The sequence below is a fragment of the Perissodus microlepis genome, chromosome 1 (genome assembly GCF_051167445.1).
Source record: "Perissodus microlepis isolate ML-2025 ecotype Zambia chromosome 1, ASM5116744v1, whole genome shotgun sequence".
NCBI classification, from domain to species: Eukaryota; Metazoa; Chordata; class Actinopteri; order Cichliformes; family Cichlidae; genus Perissodus; species Perissodus microlepis.
In genome coordinates this window covers 37,146,850-37,162,261 of record NC_140461.1, presented here as the reverse complement: position 1 = coordinate 37,162,261, position 15,412 = coordinate 37,146,850, and the positions used below count along the sequence as shown (strand labels likewise).

At 41.6% G+C, this 15,412-nt stretch overlaps 2 protein-coding genes across 5 annotated transcripts; both read right to left on the bottom strand.

The window, feature by feature from the left end:
• Positions 1 to 943: 943 nt before the first annotated feature.
• Positions 944 to 4,992, bottom strand: LOC146394211 (retinol dehydrogenase 14-like). Its single transcript, XM_084919918.1, has 2 exons — positions 4,636 to 4,992; positions 944 to 3,712 (listed from the first exon to the last, which is right to left on the bottom strand). The coding sequence occupies exons 1-2, from the start codon at positions 4,876 to 4,878 to the stop codon at positions 3,095 to 3,097; spliced, it is 861 nt and encodes a 286-aa protein (XP_084776044.1). The 5' UTR covers positions 4,879 to 4,992; the 3' UTR covers positions 944 to 3,094.
• A 622-nt stretch (positions 4,993 to 5,614) lies between these two features.
• LOC146394210 (ras association domain-containing protein 8-like) lies at positions 5,615 to 15,051 on the bottom strand. 4 transcript variants are annotated; one of them, XM_084919658.1, is made up of 5 exons: positions 14,594 to 15,051; positions 9,775 to 9,903; positions 8,862 to 9,503; positions 8,513 to 8,769; positions 5,615 to 7,334 (listed from the first exon to the last, which is right to left on the bottom strand). In XM_084919658.1, the coding sequence occupies exons 2-5, from the start codon at positions 9,875 to 9,877 to the stop codon at positions 7,182 to 7,184; spliced, it is 1,155 nt and encodes a 384-aa protein (XP_084775784.1). In that variant the 5' UTR covers positions 9,878 to 9,903; positions 14,594 to 15,051; the 3' UTR covers positions 5,615 to 7,181. The 4 variants fall into 4 exon arrangements, with proteins under 4 accessions (XP_084775784.1, XP_084775705.1, XP_084775849.1 ...); XM_084919579.1 differs by having other exon boundaries at positions 5,617 to 7,334; positions 8,507 to 8,769; XM_084919723.1 differs by having other exon boundaries at positions 7,200 to 7,329; positions 8,507 to 8,769.
• Positions 15,052 to 15,412: the final 361 nt, after the last annotated feature.

Below are 15,412 nucleotides of genomic sequence, written 5' to 3'. Positions count from 1 at the left end.
TCATAACCCTAAGTACTTGAACATCACGTAACACAAATGAGATATTTCAGAGCCGTTTAGCTCACTCATTATTTTCAGCCAAAAACCTCCAATTTCTTTTGTGTTGTTTGTTTTTTCAGAAGCCCATCGAGGGTCCTCGTGTGAGGCGACACAGACTCCTCAGGCAGCAGGGCCATGTGAGGACTGCAGGGACACTGGCAGCATATGGAGGGAGCTGGTAAGTGTTAAAGTGGATTACTCTTAATCCCCTGAACTAAATCCACATACTGTACACTTGCACAACATGTTAACTAACCAGCAACAAATATTTCATGATCAAAAAAAATTAATTTACAAATTCAGTCAAATCTGAAATCAGCCAGAAATGCGAACCAGAACAATCCGCTGGTTAAGAGCTGAACACTAAACAAATGTAGAGTTTGTCGTTTTTTAATAAATACAAATGGATGCTGTGGTCAAATAATTTGCATAATAATTGAATTGATGGAGATGACTCACGTTGCTTTGATTGATTTGTTTTGTTGTGATTTGGTGCTTTATAAATAATTTGAATAGAATTTAAAAAATTATCCACAGCAACAAAGCATTATTTGTTTCCTTTCTTTACATAATGAGCTTAAAAACAGGCCGGAGAAATAACATAACGCTATGATCCATGTAATGAGGTCTAACTAGGAAGTGAAGTAAAATAGCTGCATTTACAGGCCTGACAGCAGGTTGTTACACCAAAAGTCTGAGTAATCATTATACATGTTGATGAAAGACAAAGAAAACTGTCACCAACCAAGCTCTCAGCCATCAACTACATTCACCTCTGCAACAGGTAAATAAAGAGCAGAAGCTCCATTTTAATCCAGGAAGCTGAGGAAAATAAATGTGTGTCAGTCAGTTTAAAGATCGTAGACAGAATAAAATGAATTTTTGAAGCTGGAATCTTACCTATTTTTACCTTTAGACTCATGATATGAACACACTGCCAAATGTATTCACTCCTCTGCCTTCACACGGATATGAACTTGAGTGACATTGCTTTCACAGTCTGCAGGGTTTAATATGATGTCTTTATGGACGTTGCTTCGTGCACCGGTGTGCAGTCATGTCGGTACAGGAAGGGGCCATCCCCAAACTACTCCCACAAAGCTGGGAGCTGAAATTGTCCAAAATGTCTCAGTATGCAGAAGCATTAAGAGTTTCTTTCAGTAGAACCAAGGAACCGAGTCCTGAAAAACACCCGCACACCATAACCCCCCTCCACCAACCTTTACACTCGGTCAGACTAGTACCGCTCTCCTGGAAACCTTCAAACTCCTCCAATGGACTGCCAGATAGAGACGCGTGATTCGTCACTCCAGAGAACACGCCTCCACTGCTCTAGAGTCCAGTGGTGACATGCTTTGCACCACTGCATCCAACAATGAGTGAAATTCAGGTGTGGCGTGGGTGTGGTCTCTGGCCAGCTGCAGAGGAGGGGTGACGCAGTGAGCTCCCGGGGCGGCGCAGGGGCGGGGTGAACAGGTGTGCTGGGATCTGACAGTGATTGTGTCTCTTTATATGTTGGCAGTGACAGTAGGAGGAGGAGGGCGGACGTGACAGCAGAGAGAGAGCTGGAGTGTCTGTGTCCCAGTAAACAAACCACAGTGTTAAATAAAAGTTCTGCTGTCGTCAAATTCGCTCCGGCTTATGTTTCTTGGGTCCAACGTTACATCAGGTCAAATGGAAAATGAATTCATCAACTAGTTCGAGCTGAACTCTGAAACGATCATTCTACAGCGGACCGTGGATGGAAACGTATAAAAGCTGTAAGGAGAGTCTGTGTTCAGGAGAAGACGAGTGGCAGGCTTTCCTGCTGACAGCAGAAACTGGGACCATTTCTTGAGAGGTTTTGTGGATGTTTATTGACAAGAGTTACAAGGAAAACTTTTCAGAGATTTGTTTGAATAAAACCAAGGAGAATCTAGATCATTTTCATTTTGTACTGCATTTGTATACATTTGTACACATGGACGACTCAATATTATTCAAGTTTGAGTCCATAAAACACTGATGTTGAAAAGGGCCACAATACAACAAACTGTGTATGCTTGAGCCCATTTACACAAACACACTGGCCTCAGCTAAAGAACCAGCTATAAATTATAGTGTAAGTATAACAAACTCTCTTATTTTGGACGACTGTCGGTTAACTCATTGTCATGCTTGTGGTATAATACCACTGCAACAAGTATTAGTGCATTCAGTTCAAAAAGACTTGTGCCTCAGTAGTTAGCACTGCCTCACAGCAAAAGCATCCTGGGTTTAAGCAGCAGGGCTCCTCTGTGTGTGGTTTAGATGTTCTCCTCGTGCTTTCTCAGGTTTCTCCAGCCAATCCCATTTCTCCTGCCATCAAAAACACGCTACAGCAGGGCCGACTGTCGCAAAACAGCCCAAGACTTTCACTTCCTAGTTAAATACAAAACTTACTGTAATAATCCACTTCATGTGCCAGAGTATGATTTTCAAGAGGAAACAATATCGATTCACTTCAATTTTATGAGAGAAGACAACCGCATCACATTATGACAATGACTTTACATCCCTGAACAGGTTAATGACATTTTTACTGCACGTTTACTGCATGTGTTCCACATTCATTTACATCAGGAGCAAAACGAGGAGCGTAAATGAGAAATGTTGAGTTCATGGGAAGTTCCAAAGAATCCTGAACCCACAGTTTCACTTTCAGCTTTACATCAGCAAAACTGAGGGACGGTTCTGCCGCAGCCCTCATTACAAGCATTAACTAAAAGGAACATTTGAATTTAACCGCTCCGAGACTGGGAGCAGGTTCCACAGACAGGAACGCTCTGCTCCCGTTCTACTTTTGACATTTCTAAGAAACACAAGTAAAGCAGTCTGAGAGCAACATGCTCTACTGGGAAAGTATGGTACCATGAGACTTGAACATATGACACTTAGGACAAACAAAAGTCTTAATTCTGGAAAACATGGCTTTGGATTTGCTCTGCCCTGTTTAACTTTGTGCTCTCTAGAAAGACTTTGGTTAATAAATGGTTATTAAATAATTGATTTTTAAGTCTCAAAATTCACGCTGATCTCATGTGATTATCCCCACCATGACTTCACTAATGTCCCACAATTTAGCAGCCAGTTCCTGATCCGTGGCTTTGTCCAAAAGAACCTGAGGCTGACAATCTGCAAAGCACTTTCCTTGCACATTGTCAACATCCGGGCTAGAAGCTACATAGACGGATGTCTGAGCTCCTTCTTCGGGGCTCCTAAACAAGCTTCGGGACAGCAGGTCAAAAAGCGGCCTAACAAACACAGCGATGTGAACGTGCCTCCCCAGGTTAGTCCTCACTATGCCCGGAGTTACAGCATTCGCTGTCACTCCGCTGCCCTCCAGGCGACGGGCAAGCTCACAGGTGAACAAAAGGTTGGCTAGTTTGCTGCGACTGTAGGCAAAAGCTTTGTCATACGACTTCTCGCTGCTTAGGTCCTCGAAGTTTATGTAACCGTGTTTATAGAGCTTGGAAGAGACCACCACTATGCGGCTAGGAGCTGATCGTTTCAGAAGGTCCAGCAACAAATGGGTGAGCAGGAAATGTCCCAGATGGTTGACTCCAAACTGCATCTCAAAGCCATCCTCTGTCCTGGTGTAAGGACACTGGTAGATACCGGCATTGTTGATCAGCACATCTAGCCGAGGTTCCTCCTGTTTAACAGCAAAGAGGAGAACAGATTATTTCGTACACTGTGTACTTTTACAACCAGAAACGCACTAGATATAAAACAGGTCTGTGGCGCATGTGCACACTGCAGCATAAATGAGCTTCCTCCAAAGAGTGGATGAGCTCATTCAGGACCAGCTCAGACGACAGCCGCTACATACTTAGAAAACCAGTGACTTATTCCCACACTGCAGAGCTGCTCCCAATTTTAGGATGCCGCCACCTGCCAAATTCCACTTTAACCTATTTTTCCACTAGGAAGAAATATAAATATTGTTAATTAACTACAAGCATTCAGTGGTATGTAACCCAGTACTGTGGACTATCCAGCCAGTCAGGTCACACACTGTATGGACATTCAGCAATGCTAAAGGTTTTCTCCATCTGAGTCTTTTCAGCGTGTCTCAGTTCAGTCCTTTGCATGTTTTGGACTCTTTCACTTCCACAGCTGGTCCACTGTGTTCCATAAGATTTCTTTAATTCAACTTCTGTTGTGTTTTGTAGGTTTTTGCTGTTGAGTTTTCTTGAGTTGCAGTGGGTTTGACCTCTCAGGGCCACTGGCTGGTAGCCTCTTTCTGTTCCAGCATGAGTCTGCACCAGTGCCCAAGGTCTATAAGGGCATGACTGGTGTGGAAGAACGTGACTGGTCCACACAGAACCTTGATAAAGCCTAAAGAAAGCCTTTTCCAGAAGAGTGAAAGCTGTTTGAGCTGCAAAGGGTAGAGCAGCTCCATATTAACGTCTTGGGATTTTATATGAAAGTCAGAAAGGCTCGTTTATGTGTTATGTGTACATGGCCCAACACTTTTGTCCATTTAGTACATGTCAAATAAAACGCGGGTGGCGTGTAATCCCATGTTTGGGGCTCTGGCGATGACACATGTAACAAAAACAACTATATCGCTACCTTAATTATGTCTTCACAGAATGCGCGTACAGATGTCAGTGAAGCGAGGTCGAGCTGTTTGACCACCAGCTGTGTACTTTCTGCACCGGTGCCTTGCTGGATGTCCCGAGCTGCCTCCTCAGCCTTGTCCAAGTCTCGGCAGGCCATTATTACACGACCCTGGAGCTTCACAATGCCGGCTGCTGTGGCCTTTCCTATCCCGCTGTTAGCACCGGTCACAATAACCGTCTTTCCCTTCATCATTCTGCGGATTTAAGTTGGTACAGGACTCCAGAGTTCAACTAACCAACCACTGTATCCCCCAAACCAGCAGAAGCCTCAAACTAACAACATGACGGCTTCTTTGGGGGGATTTTTGCGGTTGGCAAACCAGCTAAAAGGTGCATCAGCACCACCTACTGGACTGGAGTGTGGCGTGCGCCTAAAGAAAAACAAGCATTTTAATTCTTTCTTTATTAAACCTGTCGTGCTCACAGATATCATCAGTTGTTCATAATCCTGTGACATTAGCTTTCTAAGAAAGGCTACAAAAGTAAAAGGAGTCTTAAGCTAATTTATCTAGTAACAAGGAAGGTTGCCGGTTCAATCCCCAGCTCTGTCTGTCCTAGTCGTTGTGTCCTTGGGCAAGACACTTCACCCTACCGCTAACTGGTGTTGGCCAGAGGGGCCGATGGTGCGATATGGCAGCCTCGCTTCTGTCAGTCTGCCCCAGGGCAGCTGTGACTACAACTGTAGCTGCCTCCACCAGTGTGCGAATGAATAGTGGAATTGTAAAGCGCTTTGACTGTCTAGAAAAGCGCTATATAAATACAATCCATTATTATTATTATTATTATTATTATTATTATTATAAAGTTCCTATTAATGCCTTCTTTCCTGATCACAGGCCCAACACTACATGTTTGACAGCTGTTTGTTTGTGTGCCTGTTCTGAGATGAAAGATGTTATTTCTTGTATTTGTGCGTTCCATCACAAACATGTTTTTGAATATTGTATAGATCCCTTCTTGTGTTGTTGACGTCCCTTCTTCTGCCACATTTGTTGGATCTGGCTGCTTATAATTCTTTGAACGTGAGTGTTGCAAACTTCCACTTTTGCTTAATGGTTTTTTGTTGTCTGCATTTTGTTTTTTGTAAAATTTGTCTCATGGAGATCCCAAGTGCTCCCCTGTCTGTGTACTAGGATTTGGCTGATGATTCCTATTGTTCTCCAAACAGAAAATCTAACCCCACTTGAACAGTATACCTCTTAAGCCTAGCTTGTGCTCTTTTGTAATTAATAATTGTTTCTATTCAGCGGTGCTTTTACTATGTCTTCTCTTTACTACCTTGCTACACTGCTCATTCCACCAAGCACTCCTTTGAACCCTGCCCCCCTCAGCAAGAGCCATTCAGTTCATCACTGCCCATATTATAACTGACGGCCTGTTCAGGGTCTACCCCTGCAATCTTTAAGAAAGGGGACACTTTTTATTTATAGGCTCGGCTGAGTACAGTTGTGTAATAGCCTGTGGCAGTTCCTACAGTCTGTGAGGCACAGTGTTTTTATCTGTGGGAAGTGGACTATATGGTGTTTTAGTAGGCAAACTGTGATGATCCATTCCTGTATGAACACTAATTACAAATGCATGTGCTTTGCTTTCCGAGTGAGCGCAGCCTTGGCTGTTGGGGTTGAAGATCTGTTCATGGATGAGCCTTTGGGGCCCTCTGGTGGAGCAAAGGCAAACAGTGACACGAGATGATGAAGAAACACGTATTAATAACATAATTAGAGTCATGTGATTGAATACAAACAGTAGTTATAGTCAGTGGCATCAGCTTTATTTCAGACACTGGCAGTCAGAAAGAAAGCTACTTGTGTCTCCTTCCTTATACACAAGTAATCACACCACATATTTGACTTGGCAGACTTTTACGCCTTTCTGACAGGACGCCCGAGGGACTTGTGTCTCCTTCACATATTTACACTGTGGAGCCACGAGTGTAAATATTGGCAGTTACACATACAGAGGCATACGAGTGACATTTTTGAGGTCATGTATTTCTTACAGTCTATGTCCTGCAGACGAAAGTGAAATACCAGGGTCACATATCAGTTATATTGTTGGACATATAAGGTGGTTTTTCTACCACATTTTAGAGGAAATGTGGTACATTTGACTCCAGCAGTCATGTGACAGCTTAAGTGTTACATTTTTGATTAGAATGAGCTTTAATAAAAGTCAAATCTCAAAGACAGTCAGGAACAACGGCCTGGCTGGAGAGATGTGATGATGTGTGACAAACTGACTGAAAATACACTCAGGGTGGGAACAAGCTGCAGATCGAAAGGAGTGAGATGAGGCACCAGGTGTGGAAGGAAATACTTTTAAAATAAAACAACAATAAATAACATATAAAAGTCCTAATAAAATCCAACATCATGGCAATAAATTTACATTAAATATGGCACAAACATAAAATGGTATTGTAGACAAAAGATGTAATGTCTCGTCTTCTTCTTCATTTTGTTGCAGTCGCTGGAGTGAACAGCTCCCCCTCTGTTTCTACTCCCTAATGCCAGCGTTATTAAGGTAAACATCGTTGACTGGTAGGTTTGTCTGCTCCGTCTGTGAGGTCACACCGGTCTGCTGGATGAACTGCTGCAAGTTACATTGCCTCAGCTCTTTGTTCAGCTCCTCAATAATCTCCAGTCTGTCCTAGAAGACACAACAGGTATTATATTACCGGAGAACATTGTATCCACGAGCTGATATATCTTACTGTTCTTCAGGGCTGCATCGTTGCCTCCGCTACTAAAAATACAGCAGTGCATCTTTAGTCACACCTTCGCACCAAATGAGACACATTTCAAAAGAATGGAGTGATGACCTGTCCTCCTCCCTCCCTGGAAGGCATTACAAATGCTCAGTACCATCCCAGAGCCAGAAGTATTATCCAAGACCTGTTTGACCTGCTGCCCTCAGCAGGCACTACAGTCGTCACCAGCTTCTTTCCCAAAACGCTGTTTGGAATCAACTCAAACATCCAAAATCCACGTGGCTCTTATGCAACTTTTACAGTCTGCAGTAACATCACTGGTTTAATAACTAAAATTTTCAGCTCAACAGTCAGTTTCTTAACATTATACTGATCAATTAAGACTTTTCCTTCATTTGAGTTAATTCAAGTCCTTAGTTTTTGTTATCAGTGGCTCCACAGAGTACTTCTTAATACATTCGACTAACATACAAACAAATTCCTGGGAGAGTTGTGTCAGAGAGGGAATGTGGTGTAAAAACACATGCCCACATTGAATTTGCAGATTAACCCTTTTGTTTTTTGGTTAACACCAACTACTTTGCAAATGTGTTAATTACTGCTTAAAAGTATTATTTCAGTGCTCTCATTTCCACTGTTTCAGTTTCTGTGTGTGTCTGATCTCACCTAGTTCCCGGGTGTGGTGAGTATTATTGGAAAAGTGTGATCCTTTTCAGGCTATTATTCATGCATTCAGAAAAAGGCAGGAGGACGGAGGATTAATGCAAAGACCAACAAAAACCTGTCTGTCAGCTTTAGCCTGCACTTTTCCATTTACAGTGTCTTTTGCCAGTTGGGCGTGTCTGGAAAGTTTCAAGTGTGCAGTGGCAAATTTTTCTCATGTCAGCTATAATATTACGCAGCATTATGTATCATACTTTTCTTTCATTTCATCATCTCATATTAGCTCTATAATGGATCTAGCTAATATGAACCCTGATGTGTTTTTGCTTCCTGTCACAACAAATATCGATTGTCAGCACATCTTCCCTAAAGCTGCTGAAACAAGTCTTACAGTAGCTTTTGTGAGATCAACCCTTCAGTTTAGGTAGAAATGATTGAAGAATTATACCTTTACCCTTTCCTCAGCCGTTTCCATCTCCTGCTGTAACTCAGCCAGTCTTACATCAAGTTCTTCTCCTAGCTGCAGGCGGTTGTGGAGCTCCTGCTTCAGGGACTTCAGGGACTCATCTTGCTGTGCTGTCAGAGAACTTTGCGTTTGGACTCTGACTTGCAGGTCCTCTTCTAGATGTGCAGAACGGGTTTGGAGTGTAGTGATTTCGTAACTTTGATCGTTTATGGATGAATGAATCTGATCCAGGCGCCTGTGCATACCTGTTGATAACAGTGTTAATGGTTTTTGTTTTAGAAATGCAATCTGGAATGCACCAAAAATGTTGGGAATGTAAACAGATATGAGCACATACCTTGTTCTCTTTCCATCTCTGCCTGTAATGCTTTCTCCCAGTCTTCTGTCTGCATCAGCTCTACCTCATTCTGTCTCACTCTCCACTGCAGTTCCTCCAGTTCTTCAGCGAAAGCCAGAGTTACTTCAGGAGATGACCACTTCTGCTCCCATAACTCAGTCTCTCTTTCCAGATCTTGAAGCTGAATCTCCAGATCCTGTAGTCTTCTCTGTTGCTGCAGAATATCCCTAAACACCTCGTCTTTGGGGTAAGAAGGATTTGTCTTCATGGAGTTCACAGGGTCTAGGAAAGATACCGGTGAGGCCCTCAGTTCTGGCGAGGATCTGGGAGATCGAGACCAGTCCTTCTTTGGTTTATTCCTTTTGGGAAGTGTTGAGGGACCCAGACTAAATGTCAGAGCCTTTTGTGGCTCTCTGCGTTTGAGGGGCTCTGGTTCTGAGGGTCTGGAAAGTGGAAGACGTCTCTCGTTGGCGGAGGTGTCTGGACCCTCGCTGACGCTCGGGCCGGTCCTCCGCAGAATGAACTGGACCTCTGTGGCCAACTGTCCCAGTTGAGCCAGGTGCTGCAGTGGACAATCATCAGCAACCAAGTGTCTCTCATTCCCTCGTAACTTCAAAATGAGAATGTAACGACCTGTCTGACCTGAGCAGGGATACATAAAGGCTTAGTTTTTAACTGATCAACATATTGCTAATAACATGAAATGCAAATATCAGCTGAATGTGGTGCAGAGACGGACGGCTCAGTGAGCCGGTGTAATTTACATTTTTTAGTCCTCCTAAAATGTCTGTATGTAATGTTTGTAGTTTGGTGTTCACAACTGCAAACACCAAACTAACACCATTCTGATAACAAAGTAATTCAGTGAGTGTAAAATGAGAATTTTCATTGTTAGTCAGACTGAGAGACTTACCGATTGCTTGTGCGAGAGCTATGACGACATCCTGACAGGAAGTGTTTAGTGATAGGCCACTAACAACTCTGACCACACCCTCCACCCACACCTTCAGCTCCATTGTTCACACGCTAAACCAACTTTTACCTACAGGGTGACACATAAACACATCTGTAAACTACACCAATAAACAGTCAATACATTATAAAAAATAAACAGTTGCAGTTTGGCACTAATGTTAGGCTTCCACAAAGATTAAATGTATAAGTCTGCTGTCAGAAATACATACGGTAGCTTTGACCTTTATTTGCTACATCTGCTCATAAGGCAAAGTTGCAAACGCTGAGTTTGTGTTTTATTGTGCTTGGAGTCTAATAAGTACAAATATCAACAGAACAATTTTCTACATTGTGTTCTACGTTCAAAACTGTTCATAAAAATACTTGTAGCAGAATGATTAATCCATCAGGCATGCTCCCATCCATCCATCTGCTTAATTGCCTACTCAAAAATATTGTAATATTTTTCTATATTTTTATGTATAAATATATTTTTGCACTATATATTTGTTAAATTGCAGTTACACTAATCTAATTGTAGTTCCATTTATATTTTATAATGAACATATTTAACAAATAAAAATAGCAAATCTGCCTTCTCCTATAATCTTTAGAGCACAAATTTATTTGTATGTATCTATTCATGTATACAACATGTTGTATGTGTTTGGTGCTTTGTTTTCTGTACCTGCTGAAGGTCTGTTTGACTGAAATGTTGGGATTTAATAAAATAATTGTTGGCAAGATCTATTTTTCTCTCTGATGGACAATTAAAACACTACTTTTTGAAGTATATGAAATAACATACAAGTGGCTTAAGACAGATTAATATTCATTGTTACATATTTATTTTCTTATGATTTTATTTAAAGTTGTAAAATTACTTATTATTATTATTATTATTAGTACGTTTCACTATGAATAGTTGAACTTGATGGACTTTTCCTATTGCAAAACTTTGCTGCCAGTCTTACAAAACTGTTGGAAATGATACCAATTTTGTCCTGTTTGGAAGTTTTAGGTAGTCCCAAGTCACAAACAACAATGTTGAATTTTATAAGCCAGCACTGGAGGTAACTAGAGGGGTCTGAGACTCTGAGAGGTGGAGTGCAGGAGTCTGTGGAGAGTGGGCAGGCAGGTTTGTGTCAGCGGGCTGCAGGAGGAGAAACAGGACGACTGTTCCTCCTGAAATCTTGGCTGGGAGCTGGAACCAATTTCACATGGACAAACTGATACCAACACTCAGGTTTTCTCACACACTCTGCAATTTTTTTGCAAGAACAATAACAACAACAAAGGCTTTGTAGAAGAGCAGCCAGAAGAAGAGTAGCCTGTTTAAAAGTATCTGACTTATATAGCAAATAATTCTCTGTATTTCCACTGACACTGAAAAGGCCAGTTTAACCCTAACGAGACATTCCTCTTATGCTCTAAGACAAATGTAGGAAATACAGACCATTTAGAACACATGTTGCTTTCACTTCCTATCACCTGGTAAATGGATGTGTTTGTATATAGCACTTTTTCTACTCGACCTGAGTATCTTGCCCTAACCCTAACCCATGCAGGAGCCAACAACCAACCACCCTTCGATTAGCAGACGACCAGCTCTGAGCTCTAGCCACCCCCGAACCCACCTGAGTATTAACATTTTAAATCATTAATTTAAAAATCCGTCGTCAATAAGATCTACACAGACACTGTAAGCTTACCCAGATTCTTTCCTGAAAGCAGCTCGTTTGAAATGTAATTGTTAAAAATGCACAAATCATGTTGATATTATACAAGTGGTGATCAACGCTGTCCCACTGCTTATTAAAAGATTTAACTGAGTGTATACACTGTATTTTCTCTAATCCTCTGTGGATCGGAGAAAAAAAAACATCAAACTTGTGCACTCAGTTCTTTCTGTTTGCTGTACAATCCTGGAGAACAATTCAAAGACATCATTAAAAGCCCAAAGTTACCATGACATTTATGTCCATGATGTGTGTATGTAAACTTACTCCCAGTTACAGTTGATGGAATTCTACTGAAACTGTTTGTTTTTATCTAATCAGATCAGGGAATCTTTTGCCTCGTAGCTTTTTGCGTCAGTCCTCCTCCATGCAGGTTGCTCAAAGACGTACTGTTCTGTAACCTTTCTTTCACCTCTCCATCCTACTTCCTTGGTTATCTAGTTGGTCTAGGCGGCCAATGTTTTTAAGACCCTGCCTGTTCCAGATTTGTTTACCACACTGCTCTGCAAACACTCAGAGCTCAGTCTTTGATCTGATGCACAATGTAAATTCTGGGACCTTGTATAAACAGGTGCAATGGTTTCTTAATTATGTGTAGAAAAAAAACATCTAAATTATGACTGGTCAAATGTCTCTTTGCTTTAGCCCAGCAGTGGACTGGAGATCTATCCAGGCAAACTACCAAATGATTAATATTCCTGGTCCTATGTCTGTGAAGGTTCTCAGTCATCCAGGTCTAAGAAGTCTAAGAAGCTTAGAAAGAAAAACGTCTGGACTTTTCCTTGAAGACGTTTCACCGCTTCTTCAGGTCTAAGAGCAACTGGTGAGGAGTCCCAGATTTTAAGCCCTATTGGGGTGTCCCCAAGAGGGACATGGACCCCCTATTGAACCTCTACCCAATCACACGAGCCAAGATATGAAAAAAAAAAAAAACGGGTGTAGGTCACAATCAGCGAAGGTTTTGGGACTCTCCACCAATTGCTCTTAGAACTGAAGAAGCTTCTCGGATGAGAGGTGAAACGTCTTCAAGGAGACTTAAAGAAGTCCAGATGCTTTTCTTTCCAAGCTCCTTAGACATTCCTGGTCCGAGTAAAAAGATGTACTGGGTGGTTTTTGGGTGGTTTGTCAAAGTAGTGTGTTGCTGTACCTCAACAGAAGCTGTTGTTTGACTGTTGTGGGAATATCTCTGTGATTCATTTTAAACGTATGACCAAGTGGAATATGAGGAGAATATTCCGCTGGCTAGTTTGTTGTTTCCATCAGTTCTTGACGAACTGCATATTACTGTAACATTACATGCCAATAGTGTCAGTTCAGCCAGGAAATCCATAAAAAGTTAATGTCAGTATAGCCTTTTGTGTTGGGATTGTAATGAGACCGAAAAATCTTCAGGAGGTTTCTGGAGTGACAACAAATATTTTTGGTGAAAATGAGCTGATTTAGGATTGTTAATCCATCATCATCACCGATATTCTGTCACAGGTCAGTTAATTAGACAAAGACCAGCCTTGCAGCCAACAGTGGTGCTTCCCGGCACATTCAGTGAACATTAGAGGGTTTTTCCTGGCTAAGATTCCTGTAACGATGCAAATATACATGACTGGTGATTGATACAAAATTGAGTTCCTTACTTAAGACAAGTGTGATAAACTAAAGTGTAATCCATACTGGAGCCAGAGAGAGATTTTTTTTAAACGACTCTATTCGTGTCATATTTTAGGGCAGGGGTATCAAACTCAAATACACAGTGGGCCAAAATTCAAAACTGGAACAAAGTCGCGGGCTAACATTAATATTTATTGAAAAAAAAAAAATCTTCCTCCAGATTTAAGAATGCATCTCTTCTTATGGACTCAAACAAGTTTAGCTGAAAAACTGAATATGGAACAAGCAAAGCTTAATACTAAACAATATATATATTAGCTGTATAATACCAGTAGGCCAGCTCTAATAATAATTTGGTATGGCTTCACGGGCCAAATGTAATTAGGCTGCGGGCCAAATTTGGCCCGCGGACCAGAGTTTGACACCTATGTTTTAGGGGAACCCTCAGAGTGAGCAGTTTAACATATGTGCATACTTACATTTCAAACAGGTGTTTGAAGTGTGGGGAGGTTTGTGTTTGTGTCATGTGTTTGCTGGGAAAGACGTGCGGCCTCACTGAGCAGGAATGCAGCAGAACATGTTGACATTCCTGAAAGAGTCAGACTCCTCCCACACATACTCCAGTCTCTGTTTACTAAATTCCACTGCCCAGCATCAGTTTCAGTGTCACCATCATTAAGAAAACAGTAGGTGCTATAACGCCCTTAAAAATACCATGAAACTGATTTTCTTTATGTGGAAAATGCTGATTTTCACTTTTATAAGACCTGTTGGTTCTTGATGGGTCACAAAAATTTTTTTGCCTAAAGTATCAGCCTCTGTGTTACCTTTTTTTGTAATGATTGACATTAAATTTTAGTCCACATCCGAAGATTTTGTTCTTGATATAGGATTATTTTGGGGGTCTTTTCAAAGCTATTTTACTTAAGTTAACCAAATCACAGCTTTGTCTTTGATTTGATAAACATGACAGGACATTTTATGCAAAACAATTTCTAATGCACAGATACAGTTAAATAAAGGAAAAACATTTAGTTGCTGAGTGAGGTGCTAGTCTAAGGCGATCATTTCAGAGCCTGTTGGCACTCTCCTCGAGTCTGTAATCCTGCTGAAATGATGGAACTTCGTCCTTTCACAGATATTACCCCATTAGCTGTTTTGATGATGGTGCTGGACAGCACTGTCTAACTATAAATCTCCCACAGGTGTTCAATTTGGGTCGAGAGCTACACACTATAAAGGACATGCCAAATGATTCCCAGCAGTTTTCTCCTCATCAAACCACTCAGTGAGCTTTTCTGTTAGTTTGTCTCTCATCTGTGTTTCACTTCATTGTTAGTCATTTCTGTATGGGTAATCTAAAACACTTTATGTGTAATGCTTTTTAATAATTCAAAACTGAGAGATAAGCAGAGACAAATGCTGTACACTTACCTTCTATTTCAGTTTCTCTCTGTTTCACTGAAGGTCCCACGGCTGTCAGTCTGTTTCGTGGTCGGCCTGCTGAGCAGCTGAACGGCTGTGACTCAAACACACCTACAGACTCAGCTGAGGAGGAGGAGGAGGAGAAGAGGAGTGCAGCTGTGGAATGCAGCTCTTCTGGGTGTGCTGCGTGTAATGTGATGTCACTGTGAAAGTACTCGGAAGAAGTAAAGTGCATTTACTGTAGCGGATTTTTTTGTGCCACAATCATCCTGCAGGAAATCACCGGCTATTGTTCTGAGCTTGTTATCTTTTTCTTTTCAGTCCTTCGTGAAAATGCCTCAAACCACCACTACAAGTTCTCACCAGACAGGTCCACCTGTGCTTACTCATTATTCACTTTTTCCCTAAATTCTACAGCCTGCATCTGCCTGATTTTAACAAAGTCATGTTAAACCCACAGCTTTGAGTTGCACTGGTGTGATCCTCTGTTACAGAGAAAAAGTTTCAGTGCTTTTACTCCAGCCTGTGGCTCCAAGCAGTGATGTCACTGTGACGCTGAAACTGGGCTCCTCCCAAACTAAATAGGAGATAAAAACAGAGAGGAGTGGCTCCTCCCACCAACTTGTTCTTTCTGCACATTTCCAACATTCCACTTCAAGGTATTAGTCTCTCCTTTTCTCCTTTGCTCTGTTTCCTAATCTGTGTTTCAGTGTGTTTCAAGTTTTATTGTCATGTACAGATAAACAGTGTAGCCACATTTATCCATAATGCATTTTCTCGTGCTCCTCAGCCTTACATGAGCATATAGAGAGTGCAGTTATATTACGA